Source organism: Aspergillus melleus (genome assembly GCF_016097325.1).
Source record: "Aspergillus melleus strain CBS 546.65 chromosome Unknown contig9, whole genome shotgun sequence".
In the NCBI taxonomy this organism is placed as follows: Eukaryota; Fungi; Ascomycota; class Eurotiomycetes; order Eurotiales; family Aspergillaceae; genus Aspergillus; species Aspergillus melleus.
In genome coordinates, this window is record NW_025763378.1 from 740,352 (window position 1) to 758,100 (window position 17,749).

Sequence of the window (17,749 nt, forward strand, 5' to 3'; positions counted from 1 at the left end):
TTGAGGGTGCATGGCTAGTTGACGGACGTGCTACCATTCAAAGTCAAAACATACTAAATATGCTGGATTCGAGAGAACTTTAATGGCCTTTAGCAATATTCTGACTACGTACTAAAGACAAGCTGGTTCTATTGGTGGATCATCCTGTCATGCCCATGTTCATGCGCTTATTAACCAGCGCATCCACTCCGCTAAGCCACCTTTTCCATGTCTTACCACTTCCCCTAGCGAGAACTTGTTGCATGCGACTATACGAGCGGATATTTTCATCCTCATCCTCACTCTTCAGCTGCCGAGAGCAATCTGGTCCCCAAACTTTCCACTTTCCATGTGATGTCTCCCAAGGACACTCTCCGTAACAGAACAAGACCCATGCACTAGCAAATTCTTTCCCCATCTCACTTTCCTCGGTGGATAGCTCATTATCCAAGTTCCTGAAAAGGTAAAGTAGTTCATGAGCATGGTATGCAGTTCCCTCAAAAGCGTTCTTCAGCCGGGATCGCTGGTCAAAATGGTATCCGAACACGGCGTTCTGGCTGCTCAGATTCTGACTAGCCAATGCTGTTGCGTAGTTAGGAATCTTGAAGATTGCATCGCCGCACATGTGCTCCACACGATTGAGAAGAGCTTTGTGCGATAGATCTGCCGAGATATCATAGGCACTAAGGATCCAATCCGTGTCTTCGTCGTTCTGGATATGTTCTCGAAGAGTCTTTCGGATAAAGTCATATGTATCTCCCAAGAGATTCAGATGAAAGATCACCCCTTCATGGTATGTATCTCCTAGCATAAACGACTCAACCCAATTAGGAGGCTCTTGAATCTCGCGTGGATCCTGCGCATAGAACCACCCATCCAGACAAGGGTTTCCCGTCCCCGAAGGAACGCCTTGAATAACGCTCGTTGCATTAGCCAGTTCCTGCTGTGGGACCTGCCTCAAACAATCCAAGACATCTTCCCGCGAAACATCAACTCCAAAGTGTCGACAAACGGCTCGAAACAACTTCTCATGCTCCTCCATGGCCCACGCCGGAATCGACACCGACAGTCCAGACATGCAGACTGCTCGACGAAAACGCGGCGGCTGCGCTGCGGCCATTTGGTTGCTGATCGAGATACCTCCGGCGGACTCGCCTACTGCAGTAACTTGCTCCGGGTCGCCACCTAGACTGGATATGTAGCGTTGAACCCATTCAAACGCGACTTGTTGGTCGGTGAAGCCGAAATTTCCGCAGCCATGATGGCCGTCTCGGCGCAGTTCATTGCGTATGGCCTCGCTGGCAAGGAAACCACCCAGTCCGACTCGGTAGTTGAAACTTACACAGATGATGGGCTTGCCGATGTGGATGCTGTGAGAGACGAGATTAACCGCGTCGAAAATGGGCAGGTTGGCGCCTCCGTAGAGAAGCGAGCCCCCGTGTACGTATACAAACACGGGAAAACGTTGCGAGCCAGGAGCATGAGGAAGGACGATGTTCATGACTAGTCCAGACAGTTCGTTCGTCTTAGGCATATCTAGAAAATGAGGAGCTGGAGGAACAGGGACGAGATCGTCTGCGTCGTCTCCTTCGATGATCGGACGGGGACAGTCGTTTCTGCAGGATTGATCAGGATGCTACTTCTTGGGGCTGTCCGTTGGCTTGGTGATCCTACCCGAGCTTTCTCCCGTCATGGTAACTGTCTGTCCAGGAGCTCTTCAATGATGACCGAGTCCATCTCTTGGGCAGAGTGGCATAGGGAATGCCGCAGTATTGCTGGACGCCATTGGCATATTGGAAGCCGTCTAGCTTTCCAAGGGATGGGATCACAGTCGAGCATGTTGAGACGGGAGATTGAAAGGACATGTTTCAAATGTTTACATATAAACATAAGTATCAGTTTCTTACGCAGAGTAGAGTCGATGACTGATGTTGCTTGTTATACTATGAAAAACGAACGGCCTCAGGCACCTCGGCAACCACACCCAAACGGGCAGCCCGACGCGACAGTCTTAGGTATCAGATGAGATCTGATAGGTCCGATCAATCCACGCATCTTCCCCGCAACATCTGCCTGTTTGATTCTACTTTCGTTTTCATATCTCCTCTTCACAAACCATGATCCACCGTATGCTTTCTCATCGTAACGGGAATGTCGACCCCTCGCCAACGCTCCCACGACGGATGCTGGACCTGCAAGGCCCGCCGTCGGAAATGTGACCGTGCCCGCCCGACCTGTCGCGCCTGTGACGAGCGTGGCATCCCCTGCGAGGGGTACGAGGTGCGCTTGCGCTGGGGGTCTGGAATTGCCTCGCGTGGTCGCTTTACCGGGGCGGGGGAGCCAGTGGTCGCGTCCGTGCCTCTGCGTGCTAAGGGCCGACGACGGGATTTGAGTCGAGATAAGCGCAGGCAAGTGGGATCTGGTTCTGGCCTGCGAGAGGCTTGTGTAGATGGTGAGTCCACAAACGTGTCGTCGAATAATGATGGATTTGTTGATTGATGATATCTGGCGAGTAGTTGGCGATGTCAATAATAGTCTTTTCGATTCTTTAGGAAGATCACTAGAATCATCCTCTGGGCGGAGCACAGAAGAAGAGAGGTTATTTCAGGAATGTAGGTACTTTTTCTCTGGACCTGCCCAACATTTTCTGATCCGACATATGCAGTTCTATCATCTGGAGTTCATGCATTACATTCAACAACAATCCACGATGCCGGAAATCTTCTTCCCTCGCGACTCCCCGAGCTCTGTCAGCAATCCGGTGCGCTATATGCGATATGTCTGGCACTACAGGCATCGATAGCCTTGAAATCGAAGCCTCGATTTCTGGAGTATTTTGACGCAGCTCTCAATCAATTTCGTACCGAGTTGGCTAGCAGCGTGACCCGACTCGAGGATGGAACGTTCACTGCGGGCTTGTTGCTGTGTAGCATTGGAGTACGTCTACGTACTCTTGCCTGATGTGACCCTTAACTAACTGTGAGTTGATAGCTTATGCATGGCTTACCGTGGACGATGCATCTACGCGGAATGTACAGTATCTTACAATCACAAGGGCTCGACACCGACAACCGTGAGGAAACAATATTCCGGTCACACCTACTCGAAGTGATGGGTGTTATGGACTTGCCATCGTTTGCCATTGGTCGTCAAAATCCGAGTCTGGGATTTTGGCGACAGTACTGTCGCGATCGTGCCGAGCATGCTTCTAACGAAGTAGAAGTCGTTAGTGGACTACCTAGGTCTTTATTGGATATCTTCTCCTGTATCGGGGAGGGTGGTGCAACAGAGGAAGATTTCTGGGACTGGCCAGGTGCTCAGGGCACTTTGATTCAATGCCAGCTGTGGGAGGCCTATCGACTATCTGGTCTCCTTACTATACGACATGACCAATTAAATTTGAACAGGACCTCGCCCGGACAACTAGAACAACGAGCTCTGTCCCGAACAAGAGTTCTTCCGCAGACGAATGTCATTGTGCTGCGTATTCTCAGTAACCTGGATGCTGTTTCTCGTGGGTCGACTGAGCCGAACGGAAAGGACTCCCTGGTCCTTAATGCTATTCACTATCCTGTTTTTGTTGTGGGCTTACAGGCCGACATTCTAAATGGAGACCCAGGCTTGAAAGAAGTCATTCGACGTTGCTTTGCGCTTGGTGATCGTCATGCCGAAGTGGGTAAACACGGTCAGATATTGTTGGAGCTCCTCGAAGACTGGTGGCAATCTGGCCATGAGATGGGTAGCGTGCACCAACTTGCTCAGTCCAAGGGGCTGGAACTGGGACTACTCTGACGGTCTATATTCTGGCTATCAATGTTCACCTTCACCCGGATGTCTCTTGCTTCAACATCACCCAGTATCTGACTGTCTCGCCGTTGTCAGCCAGCTCTATCTCCTCGACTACCCTGAATCCTAGACTCTCATAGAACTTGACGTTCCGTTCCGCGGTGCACTCAAGCACGATGGGCTGATTATCTGTATATTCCTTCACCCAGTTCATCACTCTGCTTCCCAGACCTCGCCCCTGGAGTGAAGGATGCACAGCCACCACCTCTAGATACCAAAGATTATCGATTTGATACTTTTTTCTGACGTTATCTAACGCCCGATTATGTGAGCGCAGCATTTGCTCGAGTCGCTGGGATGGTCAGACCCATAAGTGGAAATAAATGGGTCAAGCATACCTTCTCATCGCCACCATTATCAGGAACAGGAGACAACGTATCCAAAATCCACAACTTGATAGCGTATAGGACACGGGTGGTCGTCCAATGTAACAATTCCTTCGGAGGTACAAGTAACACAGCGGCTCCTGCATCTGTACCTTCCTCTGTAATGTGTTCCGAGACTGTCTCCGGCTGCTTCGGCTTCTGATCTCGTAGTGGAACTAACTCTGCTAGTTGCGTGACAGACAACGATCGAAAGACAATTCCATCTAGTATGGCCCGCTGCACTCGACGATACTGCCACCGATACGTATCTGGTTGGAAACGTGTCCATGGGGGCGCATGGGGCCGCAGCCACCGTATCAAGGGGTCATGGGAGAACGACAGACTGATCGTCTGCGCAACGGCAGAGATTTGCCGGGAGCCTAGATGAGAGACCATCCGTTAGCTTCATTTTCGGCAAAGGTAGATGGAACAAGTACCGGCTTGCACTGGAAAAAGGTTGAAAGCCATGTCATTCGCGCCACCGGCGTTCAGATAAGAGGACATTTTCTCATACCTTGTGCGATGGAAAGATAACCGCGGTTCGGGCACATCTTATAGGAGATAGGGGTCGGGCCAGGAGTGTTAATCTGCCGGTTTCGCATTGGCTTCAAGCGTGTGACGGCCTGCCTCTTCGGGTTGAGTGTGTTCAGTTCATGATGGTGAGTGACCTGCGATAGGCATCTATCTTCACACGGAGCTAGTCTGAAGCTATTCCCAGCGAGGAAGGTCGACCCTCGGGCCTGGGCTCTCCAAATCAACCATTTTAGCTTCATGGCTGCTTATCACTGCAGATCTGGGATTTCCCCGCATTTTGCCTGCATCTGCAGCCACAGATGATGGGTCTTATCTGCTGGGCGCAGGATAGCAGAATGGATGAGGGTTTCCTAAAAGGACGGAATTCTTTATCAAGAGCATTGCCCTCTATTCTATCTACTCGGTTGTCTTAATCAAAGATCTTGACATTCCGTCTGGCAGTGGCAGATATCATACTTGATGGCAGATAGTGGTCCTTCAACTTCTCAGGACTTTGATCAACCTCCTGGGACTTTTTTACTCATCAAAGGTAGGCAAGTTCTTTCTTCCAGGAACAAGCCTAACTATGCACAGATGAACCTGACGATATCGAGCACCAACATGTTCTCATGCTCAGCCCTGTGCCTTCTAGCGATCCCAACGAGCCATTGGTTTGTGGAAAGCTATCCAGTTGCCCTACCATGGCTGACAGTATGAGCAGAACTGGGGCACATTCCGGAAAGCATGCAACTTTGCCCTCGTTTTAGCAGTAACGTGCCTCGTCTTCACTGCGTAAGCCTCCTCGTTTCATCCAATTTCGTCAACCATGAATCTCACCATAGAACCAATAGCCTCTCAATCCAAATGATCTTCTGGCAACTTATGGTCGACGACCTCCACGTCACCTACGAACAACTGAACCAAGTTATGTCGGTAAACTTTGTAGGACTCGCAATTGGCTGTGTGCTGTTTATCCCGTTAGCTAAAAAGTTTGGTCGGCGACCGGTATATTTGATTTCGACGGCGTTGATGCTGGCGACGACTCTTTGGACCGCAGAGCTGAAGACTCTACCAGAGCTGTATGTGACCAATTTGCTGCAAGGACTCGCGGGGGCGACAAACGAGGCTATTGCGCAGATAACGGTATGCTTTCCTGTTCTACGTTTTTGGCTATGTCTTTGGCGAAGCTAGCCGGGATAGATGCTGACGCTGATACAGATTGCTGATCTCTTCTTCGTGCACCATCGTGGGGGTATGAATGCTCTGTATATGACTATGATGATGATAGGGGTAAGCTCATTCCCTTGCATATCGTGTGTTGGTATTATTGCTAACGAGAACAGAGCTTCCTGACGCCCATGGCTGGCGGGGTCCAAGCAACGCAGCAAGGCTGGCGCTGGTCCTATCGCACCATGGGGATTTTCAACGCTGTTCTATTGCTCCTGTTTATTCTTTTCTACGAAGAAACAAAATACTCTCCCATCATCGAGGGAGTTGGTCCTACTGAAACTACCGACGATAACAACCATTCCGTAATCACCTCTAATAACGACCAAAAGAAATCCGCCCTCGAGCCTAGAATCCAACACACAAGCGCCTTGTCACATGAGCTTGATCCCTCGATTCCCATGAAACCATGGCGTCAAAGATTCCCCCTGATCACATACACCACCGAACCTATCTGGCCACACTTCTACCGTCCCTTCGAAGCGCTATTTACCTTCCCGGCCATCCTCTGCTGTGCGCTGCAATACGCCAGCGGCGTTGTCTGGCTCACGATACTCTCTACTGTCATATCACTGGTGTTCCCCCTACCGCCGTACAACTTCAATCCTGCAGAGATCGGATATATGAGCGTGGGCCCGTTCGTTGGGAACTTAATCGGATCCTTCTATGGAGGGTTTTTTGGCGACTGGTCGATCTTGCTCTTTGCTAGACGAAACAAGGGGTACTATGAGCCGGAGATGCGACTATATATCTTACATTTTCCGGCTGTCGCGCTGTGTGGAGGGCTTGTGATGTTTGGGGTTACAGTTGACAGGGTATTTCTTCTTTTCTTTCTCTCCTCGCCTTCAAGCTGGGATGCACTACCACACTCCTACTTCAGTCCTGAAAGAGAGATATAGACTAATAAGCACGTAGGGAATGCACTGGATTCTACCGAGCATCGGTGGCGCGCTTTTCGGCTTCGGACTCGGAAGTATCAGCGATGCGTGCCTGACGTTGGTGATTGATAGTTATATGGAGGTATTACTGTCTTCCTTCGCTCCCCTGTCTTTATTCATCCACTCAATCGTCTTTTACCCGCAGGAGACACAAGCTAAAAAGGATACAGATAACCGGCGACGCCTTCACGGGAATCGCCTTCCTCCGGAACGCGTTCAGCATCGGCATCCCATTCGCCATCACACCGTGGATGCAGCGCAACGGACTAACGAAGATGTTTATAGCCTGCGGGTTCATAAGCCTTGGTGTGAGTCTGACCTTGTTGGGGATGGTCATGTATGGGAAACAGATGCGCAGGGCGACAAGCGGGAGGTATCGCGTTATGGCTGGGCGTGGTGAATTTGGTGGGACCTCAGGGACCAGGCGTCGGCAGGATGTGTAGTGCATCCCTAACCCATTTATGGTAAAGATGAAGTCTACGTAGGACCGAAGGCATTCCGACGACACAAAGGTAACTGTGAATTATGAGTCGCTTGTAAGACAGCCCAATATTCTGCCACAATCAGCAACTCTTCAAATCCAAGACACTTCCTTTTCATTCTGGTTTATTCCACAACAGCTACACGCTCACCCTCACTACCTCGATAAAAGGTTATAGAAGCTCCTAGCTATAATCTTCGGATACTTCATTGTGAGACCCCTTGAGCCGCACTTCATATACGCCGAGGACCGACTTCAGAACAAGGGGGAATGGCGACGCGCCCAGAGGTTACGTCGCTTTCAATACAAGAACCGTCTTTATTCCCTCAGTACCTGGGAGCTGCAAGAGACTTGGGTCAAAGAGAAATTCAAACTCGATCTCGCAGTCCAAAGGCTTGTCTGTTTTCCTACACAGCAGAAGATAATTCAGGACCAAATAGCGGCCACCCAAAAAGCGGAGGGTTTGATGAAAGAGCTCGACGCTGTTCAAGAAACCAACGAAATGCATATGCGTGACTTTGCCAAAACCTAATGCTGAAAGACTTCCTGATAATCCAACGACCTGCGCTTGATTTCGATAATGTCTAAGGGAACTTATCATTCTAAGAAATTGGTTAAGACCTATAAAAAGAGCCAATACAACGGGAGACTTTCAAAGTGTATATCCATATTGTTGCCCGTAGATAGTGAAACATCGGCAGGCACGCTCTTGTTGTAGCTACAAACGCCCCATTAAAGCCGATTATGGCACGCTTTCATCTCCGAATACAACTCATTCTCGTATCAAACATCACTAAAACAAAAAGGCACGACCTTGTTAGTGCGCCCTTCCGTCCTTCCCACAATCGTCAGCACCAAACGCGGAGCTAGTAATACAATATGCCTGGAAGATGGGGTTTTATGTGCAGCCCTACTAGGTTGTCTAACGGTGCTTCGCCTTCCCTACGTTTCACTCATCCATCGGTACGGAACTGCCACCTAACGTAAATGAGCCTGGTATAACAGCCAGCGGACCAGGTTCGTGTCCCTTGTTGGACAGAATGACAGAATTGCACCGAAGGGCTCCTTGCACAATGGCAAGTGAGTACAAATAGGATGAGGCGATATCATCATACTGAAGTCCCTCGAAATCAGAAATAGTGAAATAAATAGTGACAGCAATTCGTTCGATATGATTCTCCTTGGCATGCGGCAATAAAACATCTGAATACATCCACCGCAGCCCAAATGACCCATGCTATCGACTATTACCCATACAGAATGGTCTACGATGGTAGAGGTCGTGTTCGAGCACTCCTTGACTTTGTGAATACGTAGTGGTTGGTGGATATACTCCGAGTGCCAAGATGATTGAATACCGCCATTTATGCAGTATTCAAGTTACTGAGCACTCACAGTCGATCATCATTCCTATGGTATTTCTATGTTTCTTACGGTATACAAACTAATTCCAACCTAATGAAAATTTGCGTAGATTGGAATAAGCAGGCCACGGAGTGGACAAAAAGCAACGAGGCACATAAATCTCATCATAAGCTGGGAACAAAAGCCTGTTTCGTACTGTGTACTCGCTTTCAAGGATCCGTCCGTAGCGGCCTGTCCCTATGACAGGTCAAGATGATATATACATATATTGATTCTAGTTTGCACATTGCGTCTCGAAAAAAAAAAGGGTTTTCTGAACTATATCTGTCAACGAGAAGCGAGAGCGTCAATCGCATTTGTCAATACAGGAGTACACACTTATGGGGAGGGTTTGATTGGCTTGGGGGTTTCAACCCAGTCGAATTTGCCCAGTGGCTTCGTCAGCCAAACATCTCCTGGCTTATCGGCCATTCTGGGGGTCGAATGGTCAAACATCGAGCCACTCAGAAAAGTGTGTGGGAACCCAAAATCAAATGGGTAGGCCTGTTCAACCTCCTCAACTTCAGCCTCGGTGAGGCCAAGGCTCAGGCCGTCTATACTGCCCTGGAGATGATCGATCTTCCTGCAACCAACGATAGGAAACACATATGTAGACTTTTGCATTATGTATGCAAGAGCAATGTCGAGCAGCTTCACACCTCTGGTAGTGCTGATCCTCTCGAGGACGGCAGAAACCTTCTTGTCATGCTCTGACGTAGGGATGAAGTTACGTCCGGGGTTATGACGTTCACGTTCCTGGAACCCTTTCCTGGTCTGAAAACGGCCTTGGTTCAGAACGCCGTAGGGACACAATGCCATCCCTTCGTCTCGCGCCATCGGGATCACATCTCGCTCGAAATCACGCATCGCTGCATTCCACATTCCTTGGTACACCGAAAATTGACGCAAGCCGTGATCGCGGGCGTACTGATTGGCCTTGGTTACAACCCAGGCTGGGGTGTCTGAGATGCCCAGATAAATTACTTTGCCAGCCACAACCAGGTCATTCAGGGCATGCATCAATTCTGCAATCGAGGTCGTATAATCCCACCAGTGGACGTAGAGCAAATCGATATAAGAGGTCTGCATTTTGCGGAGAGACGCGTCCACACTGACCTTCATAGACTTCGCATTGTTACCGCCGTAGTTGGATTGGATGTGGTCTTTGCGATGCGTCATATAGGCGGTTGTGTACTTGGTTGCAAGCACGATCTGATCACGATTCTCGCGCGATGCCATCCATTCACCCACTATGACTTCCGACTGTCCGTTCTGATAGCCACTGGCGGTATCGATAAAATTGCCTCCCTGGCTGTAGAAGTGATCGAGTATCCCGAAAGCATCATCACGCGAACACTCTCCATAACGGCCGCCCTTCTCGCCTCCGAAGGTCATGGTTCCAAGGCATAATGCCGATACACGAACGGCAGCCGCCGGTGCAAGTTGACGGTGGCGGAAGAGAGGGGAGGAATCGGCATTCTTCTCAAGCAAGCTCATGGTGAATATTTGTTGCGTAAAAAGGGTGAATGAATGAGTATAATCCGGAATGGTTGAAGTGGCTTAGAAAAGGCAGGACTCAGTATCAAGTCTCCTTCAAGCATTTAAGAGAAGCGATCTGCACTACTACTCCGCATAAGCAGTGATTCATGGGTGGACTTTGGCGGAAGTAAAAGGCTGGCTCCGCTTAAGTCCGAGTTGATGACAGGATCCACACTTTGCTGCGAATCACACATATGGAAGTAAAACAAGGTCAATCAAACCTAGCACCAAGAATAATTTTTAAGCATCGTGTATGCTCAACCTCCTATTCGTGACCTCAGGTCTCGTCCTCCACCACCAACAACCAATGAGTCGTGAACTCAGAAGAAAGCTATACAATATGAACTATGGTGCCTTTCGGTTCCTCTCAGTCTTTCTGGCTATGATCAGGCTGCCTTCAACCTTTCATAGTTCGTAGACTGCCTTACCATAAACGTGATCAGGTCTATTGGTGTCAATCGGTCCTCTAATCTCCCTGTGCTAATCTAGATCTATGGTGGACGGTGCAAAAAGGCGGCAGTGCTGATAAATTTTCATTCGTCGCGCAAGAATCTGTCAAGATGGGCAATAGTATGATTGGCGCCAGCTTCAACTATAAACTCTGGCCTCTCTTGTATATGATGCATTTGCTTGAGAAAATCACCTTTAAATGCGTGTTTCCGTGTCCTTTATACAATGATTGACACTAGAGTATGGCACGAGGTTGCCATTCCCCGCGTCACTTCTGAAAGACTCAACCGTGCTGCCTTGATTTCCTTGTCGGAGCAGGAAAGACACGTTGCACAACTACCGCAATAGAGGATATTGGTCGTTTCGTTGCCTCAACCAATATTGATCCACGCACTCTGAACCGGTACGTGTTCGCCTACGGTGAGCATTTGATGCAAAATCAGGACATAGATCTTGCGCATGAGATCACTGGCAAGGATGTCTTCTACACTCGGTCTCGGAGAAAAGGGTTCTTTACCTTGCACACCAACCGGAAACAGTGTTTCTCCATAATATGACTGAAGGCCATCGTGCAATATCTGTACGACAACTGGGTCAAAGGGGATAATGAATCCTCTTACGCGAAGTACGTCGGTTACCTAGATGCGCATGATCTATATCCTGACCTGGAAGTCAAGCCTCTGAGGGGGACCGCACGAGAGGCATCTTGCAATGGACAAGTCTTCGCTGCTCATGTTGGCGACGATTAATTCTGGCTAGGCCTCCAACAGCCTCTGTCTGGGGAAAAGGAATAGTTCTGAAACCAGTGTCATTTGTCTAATAACGCAGCCAAAAATAGGTTCAATAGGCCATCAGCAACCTGAGGCTGTCTATGGTACACTGGAAGGTGTCGTCGCTGTCCTAAACGGGTAATGAGATTGAGCAATTGGCAAGCTAGGGCATAGTTACACAATGTGACACGTCGATTGTTCTGATTTCTTTTCGCGTCACCTCCCACCCCCTATTTCTTCTTCCTGTACAATCCCTCTACCTGTCACCTCCATATCCCGTCTCCCGCCATTATTCCCCGTGCTCTTGGATAACATCCCGTATACTTCTCTCTATATCGATAATTTGACCGTTTGTCATTTTTAACCTTGCCCGAAACGCACTGGTCCCTGGCTTGCCACGATGTCGCCCCCCTTCAACAAAGATCGTTCCAATGAGCTTCTCATGGCTGCCAAAAGTAGGTTCTTCTTTTGTTCGATCCCTTCCTCTCTGATTCTATAACTAATGATCAATAGGAGCGTGTAAAAGCCACTTGTCGGCATCTGATAGGCATGTTGTTGAGCTTCTGGATCCGAATGGTAGTATGCACTGGGCTTTAGGCCACGACGGAAAACCAAATGTTCGCGTGTATAATCATTCACGCCAGCACACGACTGCATATCTTGTTCAGGAACGCGGCGTGAAAATGGCCGTTCCCTGTGAGAGTTGCGCTAGTAGCGATTCTCGAAGCCCCTGGGTGGACTGTGTAGCAGTTCCTGCATTCGGTAAACATAGTGTACACAACCATGCGTGTGGCGGATGCCTATGGAAGTCTTCCGGCAAGGCCTGCTCCTTGCGTCGCGAGTTTGAACAGCAGGGAGGCGCTAGATGGGATGAGTCTGTGCATATGTGAGTAGCAATGCTAGCTGTCCGTTGTAATCTAGTACTGACAATAGCCAGCTCAGTGATGAAGGCCGGTGGCTTGTTGGCTGCCCTTGAGGCCTATCCAGACCGTCGATCCACTATCGGACAGGCCGCTATGGCGGGAGCAATTCGCAATGAGGGTTCTTTTCCTCGCGTGAAATCCGAGCCGCGTGAGTCGGTCGTATTTGAAGCTGCCTCCGAAAACGAGTCGGTCTCAGCCATGAGAAGTCGTAGCCCAAAGGGAAAGGCAGTAGGTCTTGGTTTCTACGATTTCTTTTTTCTCTGCTGACCTTCTCTCCAGCCTGCACAGGGAGTTAAGACCAAAACCGAACAGGTAGATAGGGTAAGTCCAGGTTCCACTCGTTATAGAAGGTTGACCAAAGCAGAACTAATTGACTTATTTATAGCGCGGTTCTGTTGGTAAGTTCGGCGTCTTGGATTGAAGCCTAGTAAGTCATCCTTAATCGTGTATGGTTCGCCTGATAATTGACTTATTTATCTAGAATCCCCGGGGTACGGTTCGTTACAAGCAGCGCCCTATCATCCACATTTGCATCGTCATCTCCTTGCTCGTGAAACTGACAATCCAACAGGCAACAGGAACGCTTCTATCGGTGGTTCGGCCAAAAAGACGCCAGTGAAACAGGCTCCCGCTAAGGCCTCTGGTTCCCTAGTAGGTCGGGCTGTTTCTTTTGATCACACGCTGATTCCGACAAGGATGCCTTACTAACAGCTGGTTGTCTTAGGACCCTCCTGTGGGTTCCTCAAACAGGGAGTCAACAAACGTAACGCATCCGGTGAAGCCTCCGGGGAGCCGCCGAAGAGGCTCAAGGTAGCTGTTCGCCCGGTGAAGAAGGAAAATGTTACCATTACCTTGGATGAGTACAATTGGTTAAAAGAACAGGCAAAGGACCTGGGACGCATGGTTGACGGCGCTAGCAAATACAGTAGTAAGACCATGGATGATCTTGTACGTCTGGCGACCGGGGTCAAGGAACTGAAGGCCTTAATGAAAACGACCGGAAGGTAGGGAGGAAAAAGAACCATTTCCTATAGCGGAACTGCTCTCCACCGACATTTGGGCAACGCCCTTCCTTGACCAGAAACAAAGCGCCTGGGCTGGAAGGCAGGTCAAGGCAGCTTCCGTGGCCGGGGCGTCTGTTTGTGATCCAACAGTAACACCCTATCCAAAGAGCCGTAAGAGAGTTGTTGGCTCATTCGCCCTTATGTCCTTGATCAGTGGAGACATGTTCGACGCAGATGTGTCATCTTGTCTAGACCTTGAGAAGCTTCTATTCGAAGAAGAAAAATGGGTCTAGTATTAGTTTCATTTTTTTAGAAATGCACTCAAGTCCATATTCAATATGCCATCAGTAATCGAGTTCTTCTTGTCTCCTTCATAGCATTGGTAACCCCCACAAGAAAGATGACAGTGAGACGGACTATGTTTGCTCATGGGCCAGCAGGTATTAACTCTTCTTTCTCCACTCCAAACGACGATCTCGGAATTAGGAGTGTCGGAAGAACTGATTATTGATTCAAAGACCTCGTTTACATCCGTAATGCCGAAAAGACAAACATAAATGAAGCCTACTATCCAACTCTCCTGAACCGCCCTCAAGATCTGTCTCGAAACCGCGAGAACGCAATCATTTTCACCGGTATTGCGGACCCTCAGTAAAGAGAACATGTCGCCTAGTTCATCTCTGCCTGCCGGCTCTAAACTTTGGGTAGGTGACCCCATCATACGCGACTTATCGAGCATTACCGCTAAACAGAATGAAACAAGCTACTTGACTTAGGCATCCTCGACATCGATGCATCATACGTTCTTTCCGGTGCCAATGTCCCGCGCAGTGGCAGGTCATCTCAGATTCACGAGGGTCGGCCGTGTCTGATGATCGCGGCGCTGCTCTACCACCCAAACGCGGGCCTTATCCTATTTGACACTGGGTCTTGTGAGGATATCATTCAGTCGTGGGATCGGGAATTTCTAGAATGTGCTCCCCGCGTGTGGGTGAAGGGGGTTCACTCTCTACCGGCCGCAATCAAAGCCACCGGGGCCGGAGAGATCACGGATGTCAAGGCTGTTGTAATGAGCCATCTGCATCTTGACCACGCTGGGGGGCTGGAGCATTTCTTCGGTACAGGTTCGTTTGCCTACCCACCCTTGATTCCTTGCCGGTGGAAATCGAGCAAGAAAGGGACGGACAAATATCGGCTGACCAGAGTAATACCTACACAGATGTGGAGGTTTGGTGCCACGAGGCAGAACTCAAGAACGCCTTCTGGGCCTCCGCGACAGGCATTGACAGTGGGCTATTCCGACCGGATTACCTGCGCGCCGACATCTTGAATTGGAAGACGGTGGCAGAGGAGATCGTGGAGCCGTGGCCCGGGGTCGTCTTGCACCGGTGTCCTGGGCATACCGAAGGGCTGCTGGTAGTCGAGCTGGCCCTGCCGGTTTCTGGCACGGTGGTGCTAACGGGAGACCTCTTCCACGTGAAGGAGAACTACGAGGATGGGAAACCTCAGGGGTTCCTGATGAGGGATTACAATACGTGGCATCGGAGTAGAGATTATGTGCGTATGTTGGTGCGACGCACTAATGCTAGGGTTTGCTTGGGTCATGAGAAGAGCTACTTTGACCGGTTCCCGCAAAGTCCTGGCTTCCTGGAATAATTACTAGCACTGAGTACGTGAACTGCGATGCCTTTCACTTACACTGATAATCTATATTTGATTTTATCGCCATCAAGGTAGACTCTCAATATGATTCGATTTGCGATTACTTTCAACATCCTCATAGACTATTGTGATCTTGAGAGAAATACCAGCTACTTGCGTATGAATGCCCGCTTATAGCTAGGTACTGTTTCTCTAGTCGGGCTTGAGATATTTATGGTTTGAAGTCCAGGAGAAGATACTGCAAAAGCTGGGGATATATATGTTAGGTCTGGCGCAGTCTCAACTTGAGGACTATATCTGGAGAACCCTTTATTCTATACTTCTATTTCTATCAACAGCCTTGAGTGTGCGTCTTGTGCACAGCTACCTAAGGATTCGCCTTCGCCACATGTTCATAAAACGCCTTACCCTGAGCTTCGGCAATTTTGAGCTCCAGCTCAGTAGGCTGGCGGGAGCCATCGGCCGCCTGACAATAGACACACACGCATTTAGGTCCACTCATTTTCATCATGTGTTGGAGGAGGGATGAGCAAGGAAAACTTACAGCAAAGGTCCCTGCACCCCAGGGGCTACCTCCGTGGATCTCCTCGAGATTGGCCAGGTGAGCAAACGTAGTCTTGTATCCCAGCGGGACATAGATGAAGCCGTGGTGGGCCAGTGTGCTCATCGCCGCAAGACAGGTCGACTCCTGGCCGCCACCTTGCACGCCAGAGGAGACGAACAGACCGGCGTATTTACCCCAGTAGCCGCCGGTTGCCCAAATGCCCCCAGTGCTGTCCCAGAAGGCTTTCCATTGTGCTGGGAAGTTCCCGTACCGGGTGGGGATACCGAAGAGAATGCCGTCGTACTCGAGAAGCTTCTCGGGCTGAGCAATAGGGATCGAGGACTTGGGCGGCGCGTTCATTTTCGCAAGGGTTTCCTCAGACAGAGTCTCCGGGATCCTGGCTGGTGAGCCACTGAAGACACGAAAGAACGCAAACTATAACACAAATTTACTGTAACAGGGAGAAGAAGGAGAAATCTGCGAAAGGTGAACTCACTGAAAGAGATCCGCAGATCCTCCAGCACTCCCGATGCCCTTGAGCTCGGCTTGAGCCAGCTTTTCAATGTGGCCATACATTGAATACTGATCAGCACAAAAAAAGAGTCAGCTTTTCGCTCCTTGCAAGTCCATGAGAATAAGGACCTGCATACAAAGACAATAGCAATTCGTGGAGCCATGGCGAGGGTGGTTGCTTGGATATGCGTAGATGGAAACCTGACTGAGAGCGAATGTGCGGGTGACAAGGATACAGTTAGGGACTATGGCATGATATATGTATCCAACTGCGATGCGGAAATGTTCCGCGCGAATACATGTCACTGTGCATTCACCAGTTATAAAACCTTGAGTAAGACCTGACAAATTGGCCAATATTCTCGGATCAACTCCAAACAAGGTGGGAGTTTGGTGAGAATTGGTTATCAGTACGTAATCATTTGGAAGGCCCAATTCCCTGTCCTGTGTTGATTCCCGGTATGCTCCCCTGGGCCTAGACTCATTCTACGTGAACTAAACCATGAGAGGGAAGTGAAGGGGATTGACTATGAGTCTATACTTCTAGGGCAAAGGGGGACCCACTCCGCTTACTACGCGGAGACATCTCTCCGGTGTCGGATATGGTTTAGTATCATAGATCGTGGACATTTCCATACATAACACCCTGTGGCTACGTTTCTTCGATCTGATGGCGCACTGTGTCACGTCTCCTGATGCTCGCCGAAACCTCCAGTCATGCAGTCATATCGCCAATACCGCGCCCTGGAAAGTGCTGTCCGGAAACAGCTCGAGGTTTGCCCCGATTGGAAACAGAGGGTCATAGGACAAGGTCTTGGAAGGAGCCAGCAGCATCAAGCACCCACTGAGGTGCTCTTGATGCCGGGGATCAAACTGATCTATCATACCGACAACCATGGCGGCTCGCAGCCAGTGTTTCTCGTCGACTGGGAAAGCGAACACGATCCGCTTAATCCACGGAAATTCAGCCTTCGCACCAGGATAATGGCCACGCTGAATGTATCTGCCCTGGCATTTGCGGTCAGCGCATCGTCATCTATCGAGTCCGCTGTCCTTGCTCAAAGCAGCGCCGAGTATCATGTTAGCGAGGTAGTCGCTTCGCTATTCACCGCAATCTTCCTCCTCGGCTTCGCTGCCGGCTCGCTCGTCTCCGGACCTCTTTCCGAGATCCTAGGCCGCAACGCGGTCTACACGATCTCTACTTCGCTCTTCATGCTCTTCATAATGGGCTCTGGCCTCTCACCGAACATTTCCGCCAAGCTGGTCTGTCGCTTTCTGGCTGGGGTATGTGGTTGCCCGCCGCTGACTTGTGCCGGTGGCACGGTAGCCGATATCTGGGATCCGCTGGAGAAGACACTAAGCTTTCCAGGCTATGCCATTCTCTCCTTCGGAGGTGCAATCCTAAGCCCGGTGGTCGCGTCGTATATGGGTCAAAAGACACTGTCATGGCGCTGGGTGAACTGGATTGTGTTGATTATGGCAGGCCTGGTTCTCAGTCTCATTGTGTTCCTCCAGCCGGAGACGTTTGGCCCCCTGCTTCTGCGATGGAAGGCCAAACACCTGCGCCAGATTACAAGGTGATCCTCGATTT

The 17,749-nt window shown here is 49.8% G+C and overlaps 10 protein-coding genes across 10 annotated transcripts; 6 read left to right on the plus strand and 4 right to left on the minus strand.

The window, feature by feature from the left end:
* Window positions 1-123: 123 nt before the first annotated feature.
* On the minus strand, window positions 124-1,844 carry LDX57_012897 (uncharacterized protein; the record flags this gene model as incomplete). Its single annotated transcript, XM_046094645.1, has 2 exons — window positions 124-1,595; window positions 1,654-1,844. 2 exons carry the CDS (start codon window positions 1,842-1,844, stop codon window positions 140-142), a joined length of 1,647 nt encoding a protein of 548 aa, XP_045950624.1. The 3' UTR covers window positions 124-139.
* Window positions 1,845-2,130: 286 nt separating this feature from the next.
* On the plus strand, window positions 2,131-2,478 carry LDX57_012898 (Zn(II)2Cys6 transcription factor domain-containing protein; the record flags this gene model as incomplete). The annotated part of the gene is made up of 1 exon (XM_046094646.1): window positions 2,131-2,478. The coding sequence occupies one exon, from the start codon at window positions 2,131-2,133 to the stop codon at window positions 2,476-2,478; it is 348 nt and encodes a 115-aa protein (XP_045950625.1).
* Window positions 2,479-3,090: 612 nt separating this feature from the next.
* Window positions 3,091-3,771, plus strand: LDX57_012899 (uncharacterized protein; the record flags this gene model as incomplete). The annotated part of the gene is made up of 1 exon (XM_046094647.1): window positions 3,091-3,771. One exon carries the CDS (start codon window positions 3,091-3,093, stop codon window positions 3,769-3,771), a length of 681 nt encoding a protein of 226 aa, XP_045950626.1.
* Window positions 3,772-3,802: 31 nt separating this feature from the next.
* LDX57_012900 (GNAT family N-acetyltransferase) lies at window positions 3,803-4,694 on the minus strand (the record flags this gene model as incomplete). The annotated part of the gene is made up of 3 exons (XM_046094648.1): window positions 3,803-4,117; window positions 4,164-4,570; window positions 4,628-4,694. 3 exons carry the CDS (start codon window positions 4,692-4,694, stop codon window positions 3,803-3,805), a joined length of 789 nt encoding a protein of 262 aa, XP_045950627.1.
* Window positions 4,695-5,567: 873 nt separating this feature from the next.
* Window positions 5,568-7,311, plus strand: LDX57_012901 (putative MFS transporter; the record flags this gene model as incomplete). Its single annotated transcript, XM_046094649.1, has 5 exons — window positions 5,568-5,846; window positions 5,922-5,993; window positions 6,047-6,745; window positions 6,846-6,950; window positions 7,039-7,311. 5 exons carry the CDS (start codon window positions 5,568-5,570, stop codon window positions 7,309-7,311), a joined length of 1,428 nt encoding a protein of 475 aa, XP_045950628.1.
* Window positions 7,312-9,042: 1,731 nt separating this feature from the next.
* Window positions 9,043-10,250, minus strand: LDX57_012902 (uncharacterized protein; the record flags this gene model as incomplete). The annotated part of the gene is made up of 1 exon (XM_046094650.1): window positions 9,043-10,250. The coding sequence occupies one exon, from the start codon at window positions 10,248-10,250 to the stop codon at window positions 9,093-9,095; it is 1,158 nt and encodes a 385-aa protein (XP_045950629.1). The 3' UTR covers window positions 9,043-9,092.
* Window positions 10,251-11,911: 1,661 nt separating this feature from the next.
* Window positions 11,912-13,443, plus strand: LDX57_012903 (DUF3716 domain-containing protein; the record flags this gene model as incomplete). The annotated part of the gene is made up of 7 exons (XM_046094651.1): window positions 11,912-11,967; window positions 12,026-12,398; window positions 12,450-12,663; window positions 12,715-12,756; window positions 12,821-12,833; window positions 13,007-13,090; window positions 13,160-13,443. Exons 1-7 carry the CDS (start codon window positions 11,913-11,915, stop codon window positions 13,441-13,443), a joined length of 1,065 nt encoding a protein of 354 aa, XP_045950630.1. The 5' UTR covers window position 11,912.
* A 658-nt stretch (window positions 13,444-14,101) lies between these two features.
* LDX57_012904 (N-acyl homoserine lactonase family protein) lies at window positions 14,102-15,095 on the plus strand (the record flags this gene model as incomplete). Its single annotated transcript, XM_046094652.1, has 3 exons — window positions 14,102-14,143; window positions 14,203-14,563; window positions 14,659-15,095. 3 exons carry the CDS (start codon window positions 14,102-14,104, stop codon window positions 15,093-15,095), a joined length of 840 nt encoding a protein of 279 aa, XP_045950631.1.
* Window positions 15,096-15,468: 373 nt separating this feature from the next.
* Window positions 15,469-16,322, minus strand: ALTA7_2 (Minor allergen Alt a 7; the record flags this gene model as incomplete). The annotated part of the gene is made up of 4 exons (XM_046094653.1): window positions 15,469-15,567; window positions 15,646-16,042; window positions 16,142-16,227; window positions 16,296-16,322. 4 exons carry the CDS (start codon window positions 16,320-16,322, stop codon window positions 15,469-15,471), a joined length of 609 nt encoding a protein of 202 aa, XP_045950632.1.
* Window positions 16,323-16,875: 553 nt separating this feature from the next.
* LDX57_012906 (uncharacterized protein) lies at window positions 16,876-17,739 on the plus strand (the record flags this gene model as incomplete). Its single annotated transcript, XM_046094654.1, has 1 exon — window positions 16,876-17,739. One exon carries the CDS (start codon window positions 16,876-16,878, stop codon window positions 17,737-17,739), a length of 864 nt encoding a protein of 287 aa, XP_045950633.1.
* Window positions 17,740-17,749: the final 10 nt, after the last annotated feature.